This window comes from Phaeodactylum tricornutum, chromosome 8 (genome assembly GCF_000150955.2).
Source record: "Phaeodactylum tricornutum CCAP 1055/1 chromosome 8, whole genome shotgun sequence".
Taxonomy (NCBI): Eukaryota; Bacillariophyta; class Bacillariophyceae; order Surirellales; family Neidiaceae; genus Phaeodactylum; species Phaeodactylum tricornutum.
The window spans coordinates 411964-436119 of record NC_011676.1 but is presented as its reverse complement, the minus strand read 5'-3'; the positions used below and the strand labels follow the sequence as shown (position 1 = coordinate 436119).

Below are 24156 nucleotides of genomic sequence, written 5' to 3'. Positions count from 1 at the left end.
GGGGGTCACTGATAAGTGTAACCAGCAAGTTTGAACTTTCTAAAATTAGCCAATATACGTATGTGGTATTTTAAAGTAAAATTCTATCCGGACATTCACGCATAAGGCAAAACCGTCGGCCGAACGTCGGGGACAAACTGACAATGAAGTCGATCATTGTATTTTGAATCTTTTCTGTGAGCGGCCTGGCCGGCCAAACTGATTGTTTTGATTGGTGAGTTCGTTCAACTAGGTGTCAAGATCAGAATTTATACGCTAGGATTCCTACCGATGCAATGTTACTTTTACCCCAGGTTCCTAGATAATTATGCACGATCCTTTTTCTTTGGCTACTTCGCCATCCACACATTTGAAAAGTGAGCAAGCCACTGGAAATATGAGAAGCCTTTCGGCAAGTTGACAGGTTGACAAATGTCACTGCCCCCCGAGAAACTTGGGAATTATAATCCGGTGTCAAAGCAATACGGAGAAACTTGCACTGCAACTCGTTTCCCAAAATCTCATAGTTTCTTGGATACGATCAACTTGTTGTCTTTCCTCTCTTTGAACGAAAACAGCGCATCGCATTCACATTTAAGCTTCTGCTCTGATTCCGACCAAAGAGTGGAGTGTGCAAAGCAAGGATCTCAACCGTTCCCTATCTTCTGAATCTACCACCGTTGACTTTGCTCAGGTATTGAACGGCCAGGATGAACGAGAAAGATCTTACAGCCGAGAACCGTGGACCTCCGAAAAAGCATGTGTGGCTCTTTCATAGCATGGCGGCGACACCTTGGCCTTATATGGTTTTCTTGCCTACTGTCTTTATATTCTTGATTGCTTTTGGATGGTACGTTCGATTCATTCTGCTTTTCTCCGGCGAGCACGCTTTTACAAGAGCTACTGTCTGTCCTTTAAAATAAAAGTGTTCTTACGAAGTCACTTCCGAATCCTTTTCTTTTTATTTCCAGGACTCGAGAAGATATCATTGAAGACGAAGTCGCATCGATCTGGATTCCCACGAAAGGTTCCTACGCCAAGGACTTGGATTATGGCGCTCAGCTCGGCAGAGATGATCTCGCGATTTCGTCGTTCGCCGCCATGGCCATTGCCCGCGACGGCAAGAATCTCTTTACGGAATCTCGTTTAGAAGAGATTCGTGCCCGCATGGAAGCAGCGGAAGGCACGACGGTATGTGGTTTGAAATGGGTTTGCAACTTCGCACGATCCATTGTGGTTAACTGTTGGTAGTTTCTTGGTATCCTCACTTCAAGTCTTTATTGCATTCTCACTTTAGGTCACCCACAACGGTGTCACTTACACGTGGCAAGATATGTGCGCGTTGAATTCCTTTCCTTACGAATTCCCGTGTGCCAGATTGTCACCCATGGATCTTTTTCAAGAAGCACGCTGGTTTTTTGATGAGACATCCAAGATCACGTGGTACAACGAGGTTCTGCAAAATCTGCTCGTCAAGCCCCGCATTCCTCGATTCGGGGTCATGACAGAGAGCTGCGCCAGCCCAGCATCGGATGTATGCGACTTCATTGTGGCGTTGCGTACGAATCCAACGCTAGTCGGTCAACCGGCTGAAACGGCTAACCCTCTCTTGCTCTTTTCCGATATCGGCAATATGGAAATGAGCGATCCCTGTCGCATTTGTATCGAAGAGAATTACCAAAGTCAGATTGAGCAGTTGTTCAGTCTCGCCAAGCCTGTCTTCCAAGTCCTCAGCGCTGAACTGCAGCGAGCTCTGCAAGTCGGCTTTGCCAACGATACGGAAGGGTCTGCGCAAGTTGGAGCTATGCTATCCAAAACCGCACAATTGGCACAAAGTATTACTATTGAAGATGTCAAGGATTTCTACCAATACTTCGTGACACGAGGCGTATATGCGTCGTTAGGAGCCCCGGCTTACATCGCAGGATACCAGCAGCTCCTGCCCTTGATCGAGTTGTGTAATCCAGCATTCGGCCTGACTTGCCCCTCCACTTCTGTCCCAAATACGACCGAAGCGGAAGCGGCTCTGCTTGCCCATGCTGACAATTCGTTTAGCCCGGTGTCAACTGCTGGTGCTCCGTTCCCGTTCTGGTCAGAGAGCAATGGTACTGGTAATCTCTTTGCTGGCTCTAATCCTGTGTCAGGTTCTGGAGTGGATATGAGCGGGGAAATGCTATCTATTGTTGGATACCTAGATCTTTTGAATTTTGGTCAAGACGATTGGAACCCCCTGTATTCTAATGGATACTTGGACCCTGTAACTCCGGATCCTACTTGGTCTGCTTTGGTGGAGCGCAATCCACTCTTTAATTGGTTCATGGCGAGCGTTACCGAAGCCGATCCCGGCTTGGTTTGTGGCAATGATGTGTTGACTGGGACCGACACACCAAGTCCTGAATTCAACGCTGCTACTGCTGGTGCTATGGCGCAAGCAACCTCGAGATGGTGCACCCAGTATGATCTACCCACCGCTGAAGAGCCTGAAGGGACATTTACCAAGCAGCACTTTGCACGTATGTGGTACGATTTGCTTATTGCATCAGATAGCTTTCTTGGTGTTACGGAGGGAGAGGATGATCCCTACACGTGGACGACAGGCCAAGGGTGCGGTTACAATCTTGGTGGCGAGCGTGATCCTTACACCGGCCGGGACGAACAAAGTATTCTTTTCAACGCATCTCGTGAGCTCTACTTTATCGACGAGGGCGAAACTATTGGCGTAGTGTCGCGGAACTTGCTTTTTGGAGATGTGACCCCACGGGTGGGGGACTATTCGTTTGAGAACCCATTGCAAGAAGTTGGTTTGGTCCAGTCTTTATACGCGTCACTGCGCCCACCGGGCATTGTTGAGAGAGTGAGGAACTGCAACCGTCCGGGTGGAGCCGTTGATATCTCAGTGGAAGACGCTGAGGATATTCTCAAGCTTTACAAGGAAGAAATGGAAAACATTTGGTCCCGAGGCTGGGATGATGACAACGCGGGGGAGGTTCAGTTCGTTGGGTTTTTTGATGACAATGGTGTAATTGGAACCACCGGACGCATGCTACAGCAAATCACCTTGGATAATACGACCTTGACGACAATCTCGATTTTGCTAATTGCCCTTTTCTCGGTGCTTTTCCTGTTCAGCCTTGATTGGGTTGAGTCTCGAGTTTTAATTACCCTGGTCGGTGTAGCACTTGTTGTGCTCTCTTTTTTCGCTGCCCTGGGTTTTGCAATTCTCATTGGAGTCAAGATTTCTGTCACAATTGCATGGACTTTACCTTTTGTGATCCTCGGACTTGGAGTGGACGATATGGTACGTCTTTATAAAGGAACCAAGGAGCGTTTGATTACAAATTCGGTCTCTGATTCTCTATTTGCTGTCTATTAGTATATTGTACTTTTGTCGATTAAAAAGCAAGGTGGATACCGGGAACACCATTATCTCAAGGCTATGAAAGAGGTCATTGTTCCAGTCACGATGACATCGTTGGTCAATGCATGCATGTTCGCTATGATGAATATAAGCGATATTCCCGCTGTGTATCTTTCAGCCCAATGTGCACTTTATTCTGTGATCCTGCTTTATCTTGCGATCATCACGTGCTTCCCAGCATACTGCTACCTTGACATGAAACGTCAGGCTGCCGGACGTAAAGACGTCTTTTTCTGCCTAAAGCAAGAGAACGCCCCGAGTGAGGGGAAAGCTGAGGATTTCCGTAACACGTTTCTTTATGATAAGTTTTACAAACCGCTTGTTTTGGGCTCTGCTCGCACTCGCATGTTCACGCACACATTGATCATGCTCGGTACAGTGGCCCTTTTCGGTGTCGGTATTTATGGTATTACAGAGAGAGAGGTTGGACTTGGTCTGGAAGATTTCTTCCCGAGCGTAAGTGTTTATATGCCTTTTTGAGGGAAAGATTTGGCGAAATCTCAATTGGTTACGTCCTTCTAATTTCATAGTCGAACCAGGCGAACACGTGGGCGACGACTCGGACGGAAGCTCTTGCGTCCTGGTCTATGGGAATGAATTGGGGAAATATCGAGTACACAGATCCGGACACTCAAATGAAAATGATTAAGCAATTTGAAAGTGTAGTTGAAACTCCTCACGTAGCTGAAGTCGATACCAAGCAGCTTTGGATGGCCAATTTCCTAATCTGGAACAGTCGCATGTGTTTGGATAATTTTGATAGGTCAGAATTTGCCGAGCTTGAATGCGGACGTGATCAGTTCCATAATGAGACGCAATCGTCCTGCGAGGCCACTTGGGTGCCAAACCAGTTTGGACTTCGCCAGAAGATTATTGTCAACCCTACCGATGAAATGTGCTACCCAAACGAAGGCGGAATTTGTCGCTCAGGATCTAGCATGCATCCTGCCGATCTAGAGGACATGGGAATTCTCGACCCAGATTCCGTACGGGACGAAGTGTACTGTCCTGTTGTCAGTGATTGGACCGATGAGAAATGGCAGTTCTGCTTAACGCAATGGCGTGCCAAGACAGGATTCTCTGGTGGTCGCTTTCTATTGGATGATCCACAAGGTTCGGAGACCGATTGCACTGGGGTATACGAAAAGGATGAAGCGCTGACATGGCCGATTCCTTTCAGTTCTGGTCCAACGATGTATTCGTTTGACATGTTTTCTCACGAAGAAACGCTCGTGATGATGGACGAGACTCGAACTTTTTGCGATGACGATCCTGATTTGCAGTGCTGGTTGACAGGCATTGCCTTCGACTACTGGACACAGGTACTTACAAATCTTGACTGGCTTCTTTCACACTGCACTGGCTGGTAAACTCAGATTTCTTCTTTTTTTTGGTACGATGGAATTTTCACTGTTTTGGTGGAACTCGGAGGCTACTCTACACTGGTCGGTTTCTTCATCTCTTTTGTATTCCTTTTCACAAAGCTGAGCATCGAAGGTCTCTACTCACGCCGAAAAATTTTCTTTGGAAGTTTGATTGGTGCAGGCTTGATAGCGATGACGATTATCTTGACGTTGATATCTGTCGTCGGATTGAGCGTTCTGGCAGGTGTCAGTTTGACCGGGTTTTCCAACATGTCATTTGTTTTGAGCGTCGGCTTCGCAGTCGAGTACTCTGTACATATCATCGCTCGTTGGCTTCGGGCCAACTCATCGTATAGTACGAGTCTCAGCCGCGTCCAGTTCACGATGTCTTTCTTGATGTTGCCTACTTTTATGTCATTTGTCTCGTCAACGATTGGCGTCGTTTGTCTGGCTTTTACAGAGTTCAACTTCAACCAAACATTCTTTTTCAAGCCTTTGATCATTGTCATGTTCACATCGTATTTCTTTGGATGTTGGTGGCTTCCCGCGTTTTTGACGTACCTGGACTTTGATATTGTCAAGATGGGTAAGAGTGCTGGAATCGAATCAGAGTACTTATCGACTTCGACTTCGCCAGCCTTGCGTGCTGCTGGCAAAGAGCTTGATGATGATGACGAAGGGGAATCTACTCCGGTTGATGAGGAGCCGCGGAAAGAGCACGAAGCATCCTCGGAGGAAGATCCCTGAGAATCCAACCGAGGAGCCTAACTTGAAAAACGTGGCAGCCTCGAAGGAAGTCAAACTTCTTAGGTCTCAGAGTGACGTTCCATATTGTGTCGTAATGACTAGTAAGACCAAGTTTATTGTTTTGGTATGTTTAATACTCAAAATGTGAATATACTGTACGAACTCCGTATTACAACGCTGCGACGCATATCATGAGCTTTGAGCTCGCTGTTGCTGCCGATCGAAGTTGGAGGTACTTGGTGCCTTACCAAAGTCTGCCGGCAAGTCGTTCGAGTCCAAGCCCAGAGTTTGTAGGGCGATGATCTTTACCATTGCCATATGGTGGATGCCATGGTGAGCCGCAAACCCAAGCTCACGAGCAGCCGTACTCGGCAGGGCAAATTCAATCGGGCTCGTCCCGGACAGCATAAAACAAGCTTCGATATTGTGTGACATCACTGGTAAATGGGCATTACTGTTGGCCATCCGGTCCAGTATATCTCGTACGTGTTCCACGCGTGCTCGTGCCGCGTCGAGGTTGTGTTCATCCTCGCCCCCGCGTTTGCGCACATCGTACCGAATTTTACGAATTTCCGGATCCTGAGCGGCCAAAATAGCTCGTTCGATGTGGTCTACACTGTGACGAATATGCTGACCGACGGTGGCTTGGACGATTGGGCACACTTGATGGTACATATCCTCAGCCTTGGTTTGCCCATGCTTCGCGACGACCGCGTCCATCAAGCCGAGCTTTTGTGCAAGCAGTCCTTGATTCGAACGACACAACGACTGCAACAGACTTCTCATTGTTTACGTGATCTTTATCACAAGCCGCAATCCCAAATCTCACAGGCAGTAAAAAGGACTGCCAACAAACCGTAGAGTTAAGAGCACAATCGAGTGTGGAGCAAAAGTATCTATTGCAAGCCCGTCGTGAAGAAACTTGGGATTGCCTCGGTCGAGGCTTGGTTTCTACATTCATGTTGCATGTGTTCGTGTTTTTTGAGGACTCGGGTGGGGGCTGGACCGCCCGTCTTTACCACAAGTCACCGGTGAACCCCAAATCGTGGCCTACCCCCGTCTCTGACTGCTATAATCACAATCGAGAAGGCAATGTTCGCTATCGGTTCGTAAATTGCTTGAAATAAAAAATAAGAACAAGCAATTTTGTAAATTTTTATAATGTACGAGCCTTTTGCAAAGCATCGTAGACCATCTGGGCTATTACGCAATCCTGCAACGCCACTCCCGAGGAGTCAAAAAGAATTGTTCTGTCATCACCGCTATCCTTACGATGGAATTCGGGTTGCCCAATCAATGCACCAAAAGGAATAATACCAGCGACTTTGGATGAATCCAAATACTGAAATTCTCCGCGTTCGCGACTCTGGGGTACGTGGTCGGCAACCAAAAGCTCGGCAGTATTAAGCACCACATCGGAAAGCTCCCGTTTTCCGGGAGCGTCTGATCCGATGCAGACAATGAGCTGGCCCTTTTTGGATAATTTACTAACTGATTTGCCCAAAATGGCTTCGCGTGCACAAGTAGTTGTAAGAACTAAGTCACACTTGGAAAGCAAATCATCAACCGCAGTTGCGATTTCGACTTTCCATCCTGAGTGCTTCATTTCGGCCTGAAATTTTTCGGTGTGCTGTCTGTTTCGTCCCCAAACGAGTACCTCACGGCACTCTGTGACACTCTGGAGGAGCAAAAGTTGATACCGTGCTTGTACGCCTGTACCCAGGACCCCAATCCGCAGTATACATTTGGGCGCCAAGAGCTGAGCAGCGAGTGCGCCCACGGCAGCCGTGCGCAGTTCCGTCAAAACGCCTTCATCCAGCAGCAACGCTTCGAGTCGTCCCGTCCTTTGCGAGTATACTTGCAAAAGGCCAGAATTGGGCCAGGGCGTGCCGCCCGAGGCGACCTTGATGACGTAGTACGGGTGCTGGGCAAAGTACCCCGATTTGACGCACGTTTGGGCCGCATAGTTCGGATGATTCGCGACGAATGGAATCGTGGGTGGTGCACCCAGAGTTTGAATTGGAGCGGCAACGAATAAGCCGTTTTCGAAGGCAACAAATCCTTGGGAGATGGCCTTGATCAGGTCGTTTCGAAACGTGGCAGTGTCCGTGATGGCTTGGATCTGATCGAGCGTGTAAAGGTCGGGGATGGTTTGCGAGCTAGCACTCATTGTGTCGCAAGAAGTCGGTAAAACAGCTTCGCGTTGTAGTCATTTCTTCACTGATTCGTTGGACAAGTTTGGCTGTCACACTTTGTGTAAAACGCTTTCAAAGACAAGGAACGCGGAGCGTTTGAAAAAGATCCAAGGTAGGTAGCAACATGATGGATTAGACGTCGTGTGCCTTTCAGAGTCGGGATCCGCAGGAAGCTCTGAAGAATGTCGTATCGACATGAATCTACATTGAAAGACATCGATGTGGGTCACGGAAGATTTGGATTGGCCAGGTATATTCAAATACACGCAGGCCGGCCATCTCACCTTTGGCCCAAACCAAAAGGTAACGCGCCATCGTGGCGACAGTTCTGCAAACACACAACAATGTCTCTCACCATGACGTCCAAGGCACCACTTACAACGATTACTAACGGTGGTAGAAGCGATTCGATTCGCTACCAACGCCTGCTTAGTGTCTTGGAAAAGGCGTTGCAAACATCCCGACAAAAATTCGACGCCGAAGCCGCGATTCGCGAAGTGTACGGCGACGATGCCGCCATCTTTGGCGACGACGACAACAACGGAATGCTGCGATCCGTCTTGGATAGCATGCTGGAATCGGTGCACGACAAAGTATCCACCCAAATGAAGACATTTTTACAAGAGAAAGATGTGGAAAAACAACTGAGCTTGTTGGATGCAATTGTTTTCAAGCTTGAGCAACAAGACGCCGACCGGGAAAAGGCCGAAAGTCGGGACAAACATTCCGCGCGTCAAGCATTAGAGGATGCCAAACTTCCCAAGGGTCTTTCGCCCATTGACATGATCAACCGTAAGGCTTGCGAAAAATTGCAACAGGAAAAAGAAGACGTATTGGCTGAGCTTGCGGCAATCGAACAGGAAATCGAGGGTCTCGAAGCGGAAAGGCAAGACCGAACGACTACAATGCAACGAACTCTACAGACTGTACAAGCATTCGGCAAGGAACTAGAGAAATCTGCCGATAAATGCTCCATGGTGTCCTAACTTGAAGTATCTGGGTAAGCTGAAGTAAGGTATGCACGTCTTCTATAGCAAATAGTAAATCAATCTCGCAGCCAAGCGATCATTGCCAGGATAAGATTACAGGTGATCGTACGTAGTAAGTACTAATTGGAACTCAAAACGAATGCGGTAATATTCCTTATCACTTTCGAAAGATTAACTTGAATTCTTCCAAACCAAGGCGTGAGCTACCCAAGTCACCCGGCTTACCGACATCGTTGTAGACTTCTTCCGCAACGTACTTTTTCCGACTCTGCAACTCCACAATGCGTTCCTCAACACTGTCCGTCACCACAAATTTGCGCACACGTACCACGGGAGACAGCTGACCGATTCGGTGAATGCGATTAACACATCTATAGTCAGTAAACAAACAAAACAAATGACTCAGTGAGACGAATCGACACTTTGGGAACGAGTAACGTATTAACTGGAAGTGACTTACTGATCTTCCTTGGCCGCATTCCACCAAGGGTCTGCTATGAAAACCGAGGATGCGGCTACAAGATTCAAGCCTTCTCCACCAGCCCCCATAGACATGAGCATGACAGTTCCCTTCCTACACGCATCACCATTGACACTGGCCTGCTTAGCTTGCTGAAAGACGCGAAATTCCTCCAAGACAGTGATGCGTGCCTTTAACGAAAGGCTTCCATCCAACCGGAAGAAATGAATCCCATTGGCACTAAACTGGGAGCCCAAAAGATCGAGGAATCCAAGATATTGTGAGAAAATTAGAACTTTGGATCCTGGATCCAATTCCCATATGGCGTCTAGCTCGTCAATAATGGCCCGCATCTTGGAACTTTCATCTCCTTGAATCGCATTCTCCAGGATTTGACGCGCCACTACGTGAGTGTTGCCTTGTTGCTTGTCGCGAATCCCCAACTTGGCAGTGGCCGAAGACGACTTGACGTTTGTTAGAAACGAAGACGATAAATCTCCGTTGACATCCGGTTTAAAGGCAACAATGCGTTTTGCTCTTACGACTTCGTTGCAGCTCGGGCAGGGACCATCGGGACACTGAAAGATACTGGGAGGAGGTTTTGCCATACCCTCTGGAGTCGTCTGACCAGAGGCCTTTTCGCGTAGACATCCAATCAAACACGTTTTGCAAAAGATGTGACCGCAAGGTGTCACCACAGCATCTTGAATTTTGGGATTGTCTAGACAGACCGGGCATTCCTCTTGAATGTGGGTTGCATTGCCTTCTACAGCCTGCGTGATCGTTTGAGCTACTTGAGACAGGTAGGCATGGTCTTTCGGTCGTTTCGCTGGACTCTCGTTTTCCCCGTCTTTTCGTGTCTGCTTCCCTGGAGAGACCTGCTTGGAACAGAACTTTTCCAAAAGACCCTCAAGAAAGTTGTTGCCAAGAGCATCCTGCAATGGAGGTTTCTTTGGAGACTCTTTGACGTCAATCGCCTCATATTCTTCCTGCTCCGCAACGTTCCGGTCGTCATCAATCCGTGATCGAACAGTCAGAGCTATGTGATCGCAGACTTGTCGTAGACGTTGCAAAAGTCCAAATATTTGAATGTAGGATTTGGCAGCTGTCCCGCTTTGAAGGAACCCGTCGAAAACTTCCAAGGATCGAGCTAGGACAGCATTGTAGAATTCTCGCTCGCTTTCGGACAGGTCAACTTTAACGATTTTGGTTTCAACGGGTGGCAACGTAAGAATAGGTTTGCCGTCGTTTGATACGGAATCTTTCGTTCGACGGAGCATCATGGGTGCTAGCAGACGTCGGATACGGTCCAGTGCTGTCTGTAATCCTTGAGACTGTAGTTTGGGATCCGATTCGTCCTTGGCAGAATTCAAGGGTTGAGTAATGGCGGCTTTCCAGAAGCCTGGAATGCACCATGGTTCGTGCCGAAGAAACTTTATCACTCCATACACGTCATCCAGTGAATTTTGAATAATCGTCCCACTGACACACCATCGGTGCCTCGCTGAGAGTTCGCAGCATACCTTGGAGGCCAGCGTTTGCTGATTCCGAATACAGTGAGCTTCGTCGAGCACAACACGAAGCCACCGGCATTTTGCCAAAATGGGATTCTTGCGTTTAGTTTCCCCTTGAATGGTCCCGTATGTTGTCACAACAACGTCGACACTCTCCAACTCTTCCCTTGTCGGTGTGCGAGATCCTTGTGATCCGTAGTATACTGTAAAGGAAAGAGAGGTTTTACTGCGTAGCTCGTCCTCCCACTGTGGCAGGAGAGATCTGACACAAAACAAAAGAATACGTGAGGTCTTGTTCGAAAAAACTCTGTCAGCAGCATGTTATGAATGCTAATCTTTACTCTTAAGACGTACAACTTGGCCACCACTAGGGTAGTAATGGGTTCGCCGGGAACCTTCGTAGCTTGGCCATTTGCCGCTGCCGCGGGCTTGCATTGTTCCGATCGTTCCTGCTTCGAGCGGAGGATCAGTGCCAACAACATGACCGTCTTTCCCAAGCCCATGGAATCGGCCAGAATACCTCCCGAACAGGGCTGCGGCGGACCGGGTGGTTCGTGCGTGGCGACGCCGAGCAGTTCGTTGACGTAAAAGACCCGGGCTTCCGTCTTGGCGTGGTTCGTGACGTACCGCCGTGTCCAAAGCGGGTGATGGACGGGATCGAGAACGTGGTCGAACGTCCGGGCCTGTTTCCGTGCCTCTGGCGACACCAGAACGGGCCCGCAGTCGCACTCAATGTCTTTGACCGCCGTTGGCGGGGAGCTAAAGGGGGAACGGGTCGACGCGTGGTTCGGTTGGGAAGTGGCGAGCTCGGCCAAGAGCGCCAACTGTTCTTCCACATCGGCATGCGAATCGCCTACAGTTTCACGTTGCCACATCCAGTACAAGGCTTGCTTTTGGTAGGATCGTAGCGTCACCCCTGCGGCTAGTCCCGGGGGATCTTGGGCTTCCGGAAGCCGGCTCGCCCAATCCGCGTGGGCCACCACGGAGGCTTCCATTCGTTGCACTTCTTCGGAAGTCGGTGCCACGGAGCTTTCTTCCAATTCTAGGTCGTCCATTTCCTGCGAACTCTCCACGTACTCCATATCATCGTTGTGATCGGAATCTTTGTCCGATCCCGTCGTTTCTTCCGTCTCTTCCGTGGATACCGGCGCAAATTCGGGTACGTCTCCGTACTCCGCCCACTGCAGCAATTGAAAGGCTGCTTGTGCGACCGTCAGCCGTTGCCGAGAAACCTTGGTCGTCGGAGGATGGGCAACCGTCGTTTGCGCAAAATACTGCGAGGCCTTGGTTGCCGCGTGCGTGTGATCATCGTCGCTTAACGCCAACAATGCAAAAAAGTCCGACACGTTGACGATCGCTACGGTGAGACTGAGGGGCACGGGTGCCCCGATCGGGACCCGGTAATCCTCCATGAGAGCTTGCGCCGTGACGCGTAGTAGCGGTGAGGAGGAGGAGGAGTCGGGGGTGTGGTACCGCAACAACGGTGTCAGTAAGGCCGCCACGTTTTCCGGCAAGCGGCCTTCCATGCGTGCCCCCCGGAAGCGTACCGTGGGATGTCCCGTTAGGGAATGTTGCAGAGCCAAGGGTTCCTGATAATCAACACTCCCGTGTTTCGTGAGGCACAGACTATCCGATAACCATCGTTGACAAAGCAACCAACCGTCCGAGTGTCCCGTAGTCGGGGGGACAACGTCGCGCACCCGAGATGGGGACGAGGGCTGCTGTGCCTGGGAGGGAGAAACGTGCGCCAGTTGCGAGTCAGTACGAGGTTGCTTGGCGACACGGCGGAGTGGAGGACTCTTACGTCCGGACCCAGTGGAAGGTATTGACCGTCGTGGCGGACTCGTACTACTCCGCGACGGCACGGACGTTTGTTGTTCCGTAGCGTGTTGGAAAAAGGCCGACTTGCCCTGGTGGGAATGTCTCCCACCGGACCGAGCCGATCGCGGGATGTACTGTCCCGTTACGAGACATTCCGCCGCGCGTTCGACGTTGTATCCGCACGTTTTGAGACAATCCACGAGGGCTTCTTCACTCCACGACGGATCTCCTCCGTCACGGGGACTCACGAACTCACGCAACAAGGCGAGTTGCGTGACGGGATTCTGCTTCCCGCGCACCGTGAGACCGTGGGAGCCCTGACCACCGGAACCGCTACCGTTGCTCGCGGTGCCTTGGAATGGCAATGATGACGATTGTCGTCCCATACTTTGTGTGTTTGTGTGTGTATATATATATTGGTGTATATGGTGGTGTTGAGGAGGAACGATATGAATACTCTTGACTGGTTTCCCCCAGAATGGCTGGGATCGACGGAGCCTTGAAACACGAACGGGTCCAGTCGATGAGATTGCCGTCGGCAGCAATTCGTTCGTTCTTCACGGTCAGCGCGGATCGGGCGCGACGGACGGCCCGGCGTGAGAAGTACAAATCAACCAATCAAATTGGGTTTTACCTGACAGCGACAGGGGTAGGGTTATTTGATACTCCAAATAATCCGGAAACGATTTCCGATCGTCTCTGGGAAGAGTGGCGACTGAACACTTATGTGGTCAATGACGGTAAGACGTTCAGATGTTTTCAGTAGCCTACTTGAGTGTAAGTAATTACCGAATAATCCGTTTCCAGGCGTTTTAAAGATATTTCGGGATCGGAAGCGTTTCGCCAAATTCATTTATTAGGGAAATTCGTTCTCGCAACGGGGGGGGGGGGGGGGGGCAGGGGGGGCAAATCGTTTGTCGCTATTAGCTGTTGTTGCTCAGGAACGGGTCGAGCCTCACAAGATCCTACACGACGTACCCACCATTGGGCCGCTCTCCTATATTATGAGCGACTACGACTCGGCCGTCAAGGTCCACGCGACCCTGGCGTTTTCTAGTCCGACCCGCATGACCTCGCAGCGTTTCCGGTCGCGTCAGTATCACCTTTTCTCGATCCGCAAGCCTCCCCGGACGCACAACCGTGCCGAACGACGTCAACCGTCCGAAGAATCTAGTACGTCGGAAGAATCGAGATCGCGGCTTTCCAACGACACAACGTCACGAGAAGCACCTCCCGCAAACGAGTATCCGGTTAGTGCCGTGGTCTCCAAGGCCAGGACTCGCCTCTTTGGGTTTCTGCAGGAAGCCAACGTTGTTGCGGTGGTTCCAAAGACTCCTACGGCTGCTGCTGTTACGACCCCCAAGACGAACCTCCCAATCACGGCTTCATCGGACTCTTTGTCGTTCTTTCAGTCGGGACGATCGTACTACGACACTCTTATCCCTACCGGTTGGTCCGACGAGGAAGAACGAAGATTTACTTTGGAAAGTCCGGATGTCATTTGGGAGCCAGACATATGTAAAGTTATTGGCAGCGCGAAACGTGCGCACGTGCCAGAGCATATCACAGTCTTGATTTCGTCGACGAAAAAGACAATCAAAGTACAAGAGACCGGCGTCTCGAGTCAAGATGATGGAACCGGGACCATGCCTATCGAAGCACTGCGAATTAAAACCTTTGAGGATTCTTCGTACAATGCAGAATCCGTTATTCAAGACGAAACACTGAATGTCGCTCATGGGATGGATGACCAACCGGGAAAAGCTGACGACCACATCGGCCTGCTTCTACCGCAGACCATTCCCACAAGATTTCTTTCCCGGAACCATTCGCGATCGTACAAACTCAGAGAGCGCGCCGCTAGTAGTATTCAACGACACTTTCGAATTAGTCGCGTACGAGCCAGATTGCGTCAAGCTATTTCCCAGACCCTGACTCGTTCGGCCCGGGACGTGAGAGCCCCGGTCGGCACAGAATGTTGCGTCATTGTACCTAACCTCTTGCAGAGGGGCCACCGCGTTGTCAACAAATTGCAACAGCAGCGAAATGCGGATGTGCTGGCAGCTTTAGGTCGCTTTCAAACGGCCCTGGCACAAGCAGATTGTCAATTTGATTTTTTTGTCTCATATGAAGACTACCGTAAAAAATTCCAGAAAAACACTCCCAATGAACCTACATTTCAGACTGAAAAAGCTGTATTGAAAGCCCAAAGCTTGTGGAGGGGCACGTCTTTTCGATGGAAGGTAGCATTGAGGTGGCGAGGGATTCTAAGACTACAGGCCTGGGTACGAGGTGTCACTGCAAGAGTTTGCTATCACCACAAGCGTAGGGCCATCATTTGCCTTCAAAAAACTCAGCGAAACTTTATGGTCCAAGCTTCTCTCGCTCGCGTAACAGCGAGGCTCACGAAACAACTTGGAGACAAGAGGAGGGCCCTGGCTGCTTCTTCAATCCAAAACTTCTGGCGCTGCGTCCATCCCAAGGTAAAGCTACGTCGTGTGCGTATTCATCAGTCTTTAGGACGCGCCCTTCACACGCGCCAGCAAAATGCGGCTCAGACAATTGGCAGAGCAATCAGGGGATGGGCAGTAAGAGTGCGATATAAGCGTTTGAACAAAAGTGCACGGGCTCTTCAGGCAGTAGCTCGACGCAACAATGTCTACCGCCGAATCAAAAAAGAGATCTCTGCCTTGTTGATTCAACGATTCTGTCATAGAATTTGGCTACGGATCGCTATTCGACGGCATCTCATTCTTCTCGCCTTCGGTAGAGATCCAAAAACTCGTCGACACAATGCGGCTGTTTCTGTGCAACGAAGGCACAGGGGACGATGGTCCAAACGCCACTTTCAGGTCGTTGTGAGATCCGTGGTTGCGATACAAGCGGCAAGACGTCGTCATAAGGCAGTTGTGGAGCTTCGGGATTCTATTAGGGGGTGCTGTACCATTCAGAATGCTTGGCGTCAAGTTACTGCTCGGAAAAGAATCGGAGACTATGGTCCAGAGGAATTGGCGCCGATGTGTTGCGATACGTCGTTTGCACGCCGCGATCGGACCGTGTAAATGTGTTCAACCATCTTGTCGTCAACAGTTGCATCGCCTGATTTCCGCTATTGTTCTGCAAGCAACCATTGCCCGCTTTGTCGCATCTCGTCGACTTCGGAAAAGATTGCGAATGTAACTGGTCATTCAATCTACCTGGTGTCATTATATACTGATGCAGCGTACCATTCTTTTGCAAGCCGTCTTCCGCAATTGCGTCCTTTGGGGAAATTAATCGTCGCCCCTTTGTCCAAGCTGTGCAATTGAAAGCCTTTGCAGGTTTCGCATTTTGTGGCAACGCTCGGCCACTTTCTCTGTTCATAGAAGTATGAATTCAACGAATCGACAAAAGGACGCATGCCGTATCATTCAAAAAGTCTAGCACCTGCAGCTGTTACAAATACGTTCTGCTACTATACTTAAGGCAAGTTACCTTGCCGAAAGGAACTGGAGTCCCTCTTTTTTGCGTCAAGTTCAAGCAACCATGCTAAACGATATTTAGTGTCCCGGTGTCCAATTTTTCGAAATTTGTGCACTCTCTCAGGCTTGTTGCGAAATTCAAATGACTTGCACTACGTCCTTTTTATATTAGACATTCATGGATTTTGACCCAAGCTGCATATCGGCGCCGCCTTGCAGTTTGTGTGCTGCGAAGGAAAATTCGAGCGATTACAGTCATTCAGATTTTTCGGAGACTATACTTTACGCGGTTGGCACAATCAGTTGACAAAGCCTGTCTAAATATCCAGTCAGTCATCCGTCGAAAGGCCGCTATGCAACGACTCCAAGACGCAGTCTCTGCAAATGGAACCATCCAATTCCTTTGGCGTTATTGTAGGAAATATTCAGAGTCGACCTCATTTTGTTTGACTGGAAAACGCTGGCGAGCAGCGCCGAAATGGTATGCTTCTGCGTGGCCATTTTGCCTTAATTTTTTAGCAAGGTTACTATCAGTGATATATTTGATTGAAAATGCGTGCCAATTGATTCAAAGTCGTTGGGGAAAATACCGTTTGCAACCTGATGTCCAGCATCGCCTGCTGGAAAAAGCGAAGTAAGATGTGCCCTCTACACAATGCCCCTTGTTAGGAAGGAGAATGATGGCTCGGTGCTCCTTTTCCTTGCATCGCAGAGGGGTTTCCTTCGTTCCTTCTGGTTGTTAAGACGAAGAGATCATGGCAATACGCAGCATTGAGTCAAAAAAATACGGTGCTCTGGAACTATGGATTGTAGACAGATCTCATTGACATGTAAATCAAATCGAATGATAGTAGTGACCAAAGTATAACCAAACGAAATAGTAAAGAAAAATCGATAATAACTGCAAAGAATCTAGCTAGGTGTAATCAGTTTTGCATTAGCTGCAATAAACGATATCTCGCCAAAGCTTTGGCTTTTAACAAAAATATTCAACTAGGCGGATAATTAATATACAATGGAGTCGCAGAGCCGGTGCTACAAACTAGGTGGTCTATTCATATTTATAAGTTGCTATCCGTTGAGAAGTTCAACGGGAGCTTCATTCCAACCGATGAATCCCACCAACCCCTTTTGGATCTATCTTTCTCACAAGTTCTCACGGAACACGCCACAAATCACTGTCGGAAAAACTCCACAACGGGAACATCTACTGCTGATAGTATGAGCGACTACGGTCCGGAGGTGCAGGTGAACGCCGCTTTGGCGTTCACAAGTCCAACAAACTTGACGACTAGGCGCTTTGGAGGTCGCCGTATCATAATAAAACGCCTAACCTCACCAGCGCCGAGAAATGTAACTGTGAAAAGAGCTCAAAAAGGGCAAATCGAGCAGCACGCTTTGAACGAGGCATTCTCGGGTCTATCCAAAGAAGCCAGCCACCGAAATGAAGCTAGAGATAATACACAAGGGATCAACTTGCACGGTAGAGTAAGTCAAGTTGCATTATCCTCAAAGATAGCAATGGGTGCGAAAACGCAAGCGACGCAATTCAGTGATGTGTTGCAGAACGAGGCTCTCGATCAAATGCAAGAAAATCCCTTGCCTATCTTCATGAAGACACAGCCATCTCAGATTCAAGCATTGTCTGCTCGTCGTGACAATTCGTCCAAGCCTAGTGGTCGGAGGGAAAATCGACCCGCCAGTATCGATCCTAGATTTTCGATATCCGAAGACTCAAGCGGCGAGGATGACGATAAAACTGATGTCGATTTTACCAGTGCGGATGAAGAGGCTAGTTTTACTACCAGCGAGGAAAGTAGCTTCTACTCTCACGAACAAGATGTTTGGGGTAACAGCCGTGATATTCTCGACGAAATTGAAGAGGCAATGCGCTTGCGGCGTATTTTTGGGCATGGCAAGACGAAAGACTCAGAAAAAGCGGCCTCTACGACACTCTCCAACTTCCTTCCAGAAGAACGGTTAAACGGTTACCTTCTCAAGCTTCGCATCAAGCGCACAAATGCTGCCTCCCAAATCCAGCGTTTTCTTCGAGGTTGTATAGTTCGAGCCCGTGTCAAACAGGCTGTGTGCGATTTGATGAACGAATCTTTTCTTCGAATGGGGCTTCCATCGAGTCCAGACCGTCGAGCGGTTGTCCAGCGGTCGCAGAAAGGAAATAACCTCGCATTTCGCTCTCTTTACCAAAAACGGAATCTCGCTTTGTTAGCGGCTGTCCAGCAGTTCCGGCGAGTCGTGGAGAAAGCGGAAAGAAAAATCGATGCATTTTTGTGCTTCGAATCATACATTGCAAAAACCAAAGAGAGAGCTGAATTCGCTAGAGAGGTGCTAGTCTATCAAAGTGCCTTAAAGATTCAGGCGACCTGGTGTAATTTTAATGAACGGAAAAGAATTGCAGTGGGTGGTAGAGCACTTCTTCGCCTTCAAGCACACATTCGCGGTACCATGGAGCGCTTGAAGTATCGCCAGGTAATGCACTCCGTTCGTCGCATACAGTGTATGTACAGAGATCGTCTGCTAAAAGAGACCATGGGGCGCATGAACGACCGGATCTGCGAAGGGGTCAGCGGAGAACGAAAGGCAATGGCATCCTGGAAAATTCAGCACTTCTTGCGACGGGTTTGGATGCAGCGACTCGTTCGTCGTATGCGATTCCGTCAGTCGATGGGGCACGACTTGGCCACGCGTCGTCTTACAGCTACTAGAATGGTATGGCAAGCAATTCTTGGATGGGCATTGAAGTGGAAATTTCAACGACTTGTTCGAAATACAGTCAGGATGCAAGCAGCTATACGCCGCGAGTCGTCAGTCCGCACTTATCGGAAAGCAGTTGCGGCTCGGCGCATTCTGCGATTCAGTCGTAGCATTCAACTTCAAGTCGCAATTCGTCGCTTTCTCATTCGACTCTCTTTTGGCGATGACTTAAACACCCGCCATCGCAATGCGGCCATTGTTGTGCAGCGTATTTTTCGCGGATGGTATGTAACGAACATGTATCGCCAGATTCTACAATCGATTCTATCAGTGCAAACTGTTGCTCGCCGATATCTTGCCTCGAGTTCCCTTGGCGTGGCTATTCAAGCCTGCTGCACTGTTCAATCAGCATATCGTCGCTACATCGAAAGACAGCGATCAGCTGTAGTAATTCAAGCAGCGTGTCGTCGGTATTCTTCGGTCCAACTTCTCTGTGCAGCGCTCCGTGCTTGCCGAATTATTCAATGGCACTGGCATCACCGAATAATATGCCAACGATCAGCGATTGTGGTGCAAAATGCCTATCGCAGGTATGCTACAGCATGCCTCTTTAAATCGGAATTGTATGCTTGCTGGACGATCCAGTTAGTCTGGCTTCAATACATGCTGCGTCAACGGTCTGCAAAAATTTTGCAGTCTACTTGCCGACGCTTCGTATCGGTCCTCAGGGTTCGTGCCTTAACGTATTCTTGTTGGAAAATCCAATTGAGTTGGCGGCGCTACTCTCTTCGCAAAAGGTCCGCAACTGTACTACAAAGAGCCACCCGTCGCCATGTTGCAATCTATCATTTTCGTACAGCAAAGGAGGCAAGTCGAACCATACAAGGAGTCTGGCGCTGTTTTCAGAGCCTGCTGCGATTGGAGGTAATCCTAAACGATTCTTGTCGGATGATTCAAACAATGATACGGAGGAAACTTGCAAGACGTAAGTTTCTGGCAAGTTTACAGGCAGTGCGAACAATCCAGACGGCTTTCAGTCATCGTACGAACCGAATAAAATTGGTTGCAAAAGCCCAAGCGACCATTCGCTGTCATTTGTCCGTCTGTAGGTATCGGAAAGTGCTTCATGGAGTTCGAACAGTCCAAGCTATATGGCACGATTACTATTACATGGTACGTTTAACACGACTGGTACAAGACGCATGCTTTGTCATTCAAAAGGGTTGGCGCGCCCATCGTTTGAGGACAATGATCAAGTTTCAAAATTTGAGGAGAGCACCCAAAGCTGTGCTCCCCCGTAGGTCTAGCCCTTCGCAGCAAGGCGTTTTGGACTACTCTACAGTCGCTGATATCTTTTCTGGGGAAGAAGAGGATATCCAAGCGATTCGTATAGTAGCTTCTGAATAAAGGCTCGAACCTTGCCTGAGCACCTTAAGGAGAACTTTCCAAATTCCATCGTTCCAAGAACCGATCGTGCGCACTTCAATGAATGTAAATGCAAGACGAAAATCGCTATTTCGGTCTGAACGACATGAAAAATCGCTGTTTCGGCCGAATCTGAAAATTTTTAAGTACTTTAGATTGACCGCGAAATGGCTGTTAAGTAAAAATAGCAATTAGAAAATAATCCAATGCTCGGTGTATGCTCTGTGTATGATATAGCGGAGGTATCGCGCTGGCATGGATGAGCTGCTTCCAACCCGTCAAGCTTCCCCCGTCTCGAGGTAAATTTTCAGATTCGGCCGAAATAGCGATTTTTTCATGTCGTTTTTCTGTAAGTAGAAAAATATTTTCATCCTGTAGCTTTACTGTTAGGATTGATCTAGCACCAGAAGCCGAGGCTACATTTTTTAAATTTCGTTTTTCAAAAAGCGATGATTTTCCGGGAAAGCGAGAAACACGAATATTATTTTCAAACATGCATGTCTTATGTCATGGCTTCTCCCATTGCCGAGTTCTTGCACTTCTGTACAAGGCCAGCACCACTCGAACGTCGGCGGCCGCTTGAACTACTGATTCGTGTGCGGCGTTGGAGTCTTGGTGGTCCATGATCCGAAAAATCTCTGCCCACAATCCAGTAAACCCGAGGAAAAATCCTCCAATCCGATCGTTGGGGAATTGTTCAGCGCCCGCAGGATGGGTGGGGTTGTATAGCCGAAGCCCACCCGCACCCGGTTTCGCCTTGGCTAACCCAGTACCGTGAATTATCAACTCACCTCCATTCCCTGTAATTCGAATGTAGGGACAGCTGTCGTGTGCCATGGGTGCGGTTGCTAGCATGTTGCAACTGTACGTCGCTGTCAATGGCCCAGACCCGTCTGGTTGTTGCAAATAAGGACGATTGAGCGTATCAATTTCCAACAAGGCGTGTCCCAGTGCTTCGCCTTCCATTTCCAGTTGAGGAGCCAAATGCGGACGAATAATACCAACAACGTTGGTAATATTTCCACACAACTCTCGAATCGGTCGTAGCCAATGTAAGCCTCCATCCATAGCAATACCGCCGCCAGCTCTGGCAAGCGAGCCGCGCCATCCAAGTCCACCGGTGGCCTCAACGCTACCACTAGTTAAATTATCTCTCATTGATTCATAATAATAGGATGACGCAGAAACCACAGTACCAATTGCGCCCTGAGATATCAACAATTTAGCTTTGACAACTTCCTGCCAGTACGGCGATTGTTCGGCAATATAAAGACGTCCTTTGTTCTTAGATGAAAGCTGCACGAGTCGCTCACAGGCGCATCGTGTCGGCGCCAAAGGTTTTTCCATAACAACTGTAGCCTTCGTTTCTCGGACGGCCAGATTTGCCAACGATTCGTGCAAATCGTGGGGTACGGCAATAAAAATAATATCAATTCTTTCGTCAAGTAAGTCTCGATGCCTTGTGATGAGTTCCTCAAGACTGTTGCATTCCACAATGCTGCTTTCCGTTACTGCAGAATGAGCCCGGTGTGCCCTGACAAACGGCAACTCTCGTATTATCGTTCGTCGATCAACGGAAGGATCACACAAAGCTCGTACTATCACTGTCTCGCTCCCAATCTTCGCCGATAAGGCCTCCAAGTGATGCGTCACAATTTGTCCGCAACCAACAATGGCCAATCCCAAACATTTTGGTGGATTTTTTTCGCAGGCAACGCGAGTACCAGCATCGTTGTTCATTCTCGTCTAATACTCTGAAAATGTCTGAGTTTATGCAAAAAAAAGAATAAAGGGAAATTTAATAAATGCACGGAACCCCAATGTTTGAGCTCCACAAGTTCGGCGTCTGATCTCAATTTCCATTGTCGACCGCCAGGAGTGAGAAAACGACGGAAAGTGATTGTGACGAGCGCTCCTGTCCGTCGACATGGAAGCATACGTCACTCCCTTTTATCCGTGACTCGAATAATCCCATCCCTTAGCGTGAAGGAGCTAATCTTTCCAAATATATCCCTATAGAACTGGTTTGGAATCAAAACGATAGAGTGTCCAGCAGTCGATTTGATGGGTGTTTTCTCGAAAGATCGACCAATGTACTCCGATTCGTTGCTGCATGGCAGTATCTGTCAACCACCATTATCTTGCTTCGTTACCATGGCGTCCTTAAATTCTGCGAGCGAAAACAAAGCGCAAGCGATAGTGATCATTACCGGGGGCGGTGGATTCTTAGGGCAATCGTTGGCGTCGGCCTTGCTGGAACGTCAAACGATCCAAGGTAACGGGGTTGTGCTTTCACTGGGCTTGCTCGTTTTGGCCGACGTTGTTTTCCCCGAAATCTTACAACCAGTGCTTGAAACATCCAAGTGGGATAAGCTTGTCAAGCTTCAGGGAGACATTTCCGACCCTACCTTTGTCGATAACTTGTTCGGCCTAATCCCTTCCGACGCCGCCCATGTATCGATTTTCCATCTGGGCGCCGTCATGAGCGGTGACGGGGAACGGGACTTTGATTTATGCATGAATGTGAATCTATACGGCTTTTTACATCTGATACAAGGAGCCCGTAAGTACGTGTACGAGCGTCTCGGTTTCCCCGCCAAGTTCATTCTGGCGTCGGCCGGAGCAACCATTGGATCCGGCGCACCGACCGACTACATTGGCAAGGACGACATTATTTCGGACGCTACACGAGCAACACCGCACACAACCTACGGGGCCACCAAGGCCTGTGCCGAATTACTTTTGAGCGATTACAGTCGCCGGGGATTCGTAGACGCCCGCGGACTACGACTTCCTACCATTGTTGTACGGGCCGGTAAGCCCAACGCCGCCACGACGGGTTGTTTTTCCGGTGTTGTACGCGAACCACTTGCTGGGGTCGATACGACCTTGCCCATTGCCAGGGATGTACTGCATGCCGTTACTGGTAAACGTCACGCAATCGACGCCATGCTGACACTCCACAACGCAAGCCTGGAACAAATCGAATCTGTTTTGGGCTACGATCGGACCGTATTCTTGCCAGCCGTAGCTCTGAGTCTGGGAGATCTCGAAGACGCCCTTTGGAAAACGGTCACACCTGATACGCAACACAAGTTGGGAAAGATCACGTACCAGGTGGATGCCCATTTATCGGCCGTGGTGGCAAGTTTTCCGACCAAAATCGATGCCCGAAGAGCTCGACGGCTCGGCATTCCGTCCGCGCCGGATGCGGACACTTTGATTCGCCAATACGTCGCCGACTTTTCCTCGGCTATCGCCTCGGGTATTGAGCTTGTTGCTCCACAAAGTGGCAACATTGCCGCTTTCCCCAAGGAAAGCAAAGTGGCCGTCATTACAGGAGCCGGCAGTGGCATTGGACAGGCCGTCGCTCAAAGATTGTCTCGAGGTGGTTGGATTGTAGTCTTGGCGGGACGTCGCAAAACGACGTTACGAGAAACAGCCAAGACTCTTGAAGGGCGCGCGTGTTTGTGCGTCCCGACGGATGTGACCATCGAGTCGGAAGTAGAAGCGCTCTTTGAAACCGTCCACACCAACTACGGTACGATTGATCTGTTGTTTAACAACGCTGGTATCAACAGCACAGCGGCCAGTTTCGCAGACGTGGAGTTTGCCGACTTTGAGCGTGTGCTACGTACCAACGTGTGCGGCCCGTTCTTGTGCGGCAAAGCGGCCATGAAACGCATGGCCGCCAATGGTGGCGGCCGAATCATCAACAACGGTAGCCTGTCGGCGCAAACGCCCCGACCCGGGTCCGCCTGCTACACCGCCTCCAAACATGCTGTGCTGGGGCTAACAAGATGCATGGCACTTGATGGACGTGCGTTCAACGTGGCGTGTGGTCAGATCGATTTTGGCAACGTGGTGAGTGAAATGAGCTTGCGTACTAACAAGGTAGGGACCGGGGCGTTGCAGCCCAACGGAACCACTCTCGTTGAGTCTTCCATGAGTCTCAAGGATGCCGCCGAGACCGTCTGGAGCATGGTCAATCTACCTCTGGAAGCCAATGTATTGCAGATGACGGTCATGGCCACAACAATGCCGTTTGTCGGGCGTGGATGAAGCCAAATG

General features: G+C 49.4%; 10 protein-coding genes across 10 annotated transcripts; 5 read left to right on the top strand and 5 right to left on the bottom strand.

Moving 5' to 3' along the window:
* The first annotated feature begins 521 nt into the window (after positions 1 to 521).
* Positions 522 to 5640, top strand: PHATRDRAFT_45835 (predicted protein). Its single transcript, XM_002180197.1, has 6 exons — positions 522 to 829; positions 951 to 1170; positions 1277 to 3277; positions 3353 to 3853; positions 3928 to 4719; positions 4774 to 5640. Exons 1-6 carry the CDS (start codon positions 690 to 692, stop codon positions 5506 to 5508), a joined length of 4389 nt encoding a protein of 1462 aa, XP_002180233.1. The 5' UTR covers positions 522 to 689; the 3' UTR covers positions 5509 to 5640.
* A 57-nt stretch (positions 5641 to 5697) lies between these two features.
* PHATRDRAFT_35644 (predicted protein) lies at positions 5698 to 6294 on the bottom strand (the record flags this gene model as incomplete). Its single annotated transcript, XM_002180009.1, has 1 exon — positions 5698 to 6294. One exon carries the CDS (start codon positions 6292 to 6294, stop codon positions 5698 to 5700), a length of 597 nt encoding a protein of 198 aa, XP_002180045.1.
* Positions 6295 to 6664: 370 nt separating this feature from the next.
* PHATRDRAFT_35643 (predicted protein) lies at positions 6665 to 7678 on the bottom strand (the record flags this gene model as incomplete). The annotated part of the gene is made up of 1 exon (XM_002180008.1): positions 6665 to 7678. One exon carries the CDS (start codon positions 7676 to 7678, stop codon positions 6665 to 6667), a length of 1014 nt encoding a protein of 337 aa, XP_002180044.1.
* Positions 7679 to 8059: 381 nt separating this feature from the next.
* PHATRDRAFT_35642 (predicted protein) lies at positions 8060 to 8689 on the top strand (the record flags this gene model as incomplete). Its single annotated transcript, XM_002180196.1, has 1 exon — positions 8060 to 8689. The coding sequence occupies one exon, from the start codon at positions 8060 to 8062 to the stop codon at positions 8687 to 8689; it is 630 nt and encodes a 209-aa protein (XP_002180232.1).
* A 253-nt stretch (positions 8690 to 8942) lies between these two features.
* PHATRDRAFT_12310 (predicted protein) lies at positions 8943 to 9451 on the bottom strand (the record flags this gene model as incomplete). The annotated part of the gene is made up of 2 exons (XM_002180007.1): positions 8943 to 9063; positions 9153 to 9451. Coding segments are annotated over 2 exons (420 nt in total), but the record flags the coding sequence as incomplete, so codon positions are not given.
* Positions 9452 to 10543: 1092 nt separating this feature from the next.
* On the bottom strand, positions 10544 to 10927 carry PHATRDRAFT_12311 (predicted protein; the record flags this gene model as incomplete). Its single annotated transcript, XM_002180006.1, has 1 exon — positions 10544 to 10927. A coding segment is annotated over one exon (384 nt), but the record flags the coding sequence as incomplete, so codon positions are not given.
* A 2038-nt stretch (positions 10928 to 12965) lies between these two features.
* Positions 12966 to 15549, top strand: PHATRDRAFT_35640 (predicted protein; the record flags this gene model as incomplete). The annotated part of the gene is made up of 4 exons (XM_002180195.1): positions 12966 to 13227; positions 13254 to 13264; positions 13348 to 14439; positions 14494 to 15549. The coding sequence occupies 4 exons, from the start codon at positions 12966 to 12968 to the stop codon at positions 15547 to 15549; spliced, it is 2421 nt and encodes an 806-aa protein (XP_002180231.1).
* Positions 15550 to 17169: 1620 nt separating this feature from the next.
* Positions 17170 to 20301, top strand: PHATRDRAFT_45834 (predicted protein; the record flags this gene model as incomplete). The annotated part of the gene is made up of 4 exons (XM_002180194.1): positions 17170 to 19250; positions 19310 to 19645; positions 19770 to 19833; positions 19882 to 20301. 4 exons carry the CDS (start codon positions 17170 to 17172, stop codon positions 20065 to 20067), a joined length of 2667 nt encoding a protein of 888 aa, XP_002180230.1. The 3' UTR covers positions 20068 to 20301.
* A 291-nt stretch (positions 20302 to 20592) lies between these two features.
* On the bottom strand, positions 20593 to 21825 carry PHATRDRAFT_35638 (predicted protein; the record flags this gene model as incomplete). Its single annotated transcript, XM_002180005.1, has 1 exon — positions 20593 to 21825. The coding sequence occupies one exon, from the start codon at positions 21823 to 21825 to the stop codon at positions 20593 to 20595; it is 1233 nt and encodes a 410-aa protein (XP_002180041.1).
* Positions 21826 to 22239: 414 nt separating this feature from the next.
* PHATRDRAFT_35637 (predicted protein) lies at positions 22240 to 24147 on the top strand (the record flags this gene model as incomplete). The annotated part of the gene is made up of 1 exon (XM_002180193.1): positions 22240 to 24147. One exon carries the CDS (start codon positions 22240 to 22242, stop codon positions 24145 to 24147), a length of 1908 nt encoding a protein of 635 aa, XP_002180229.1.
* Between the last annotated feature and the right edge of the window lie 9 nt (positions 24148 to 24156).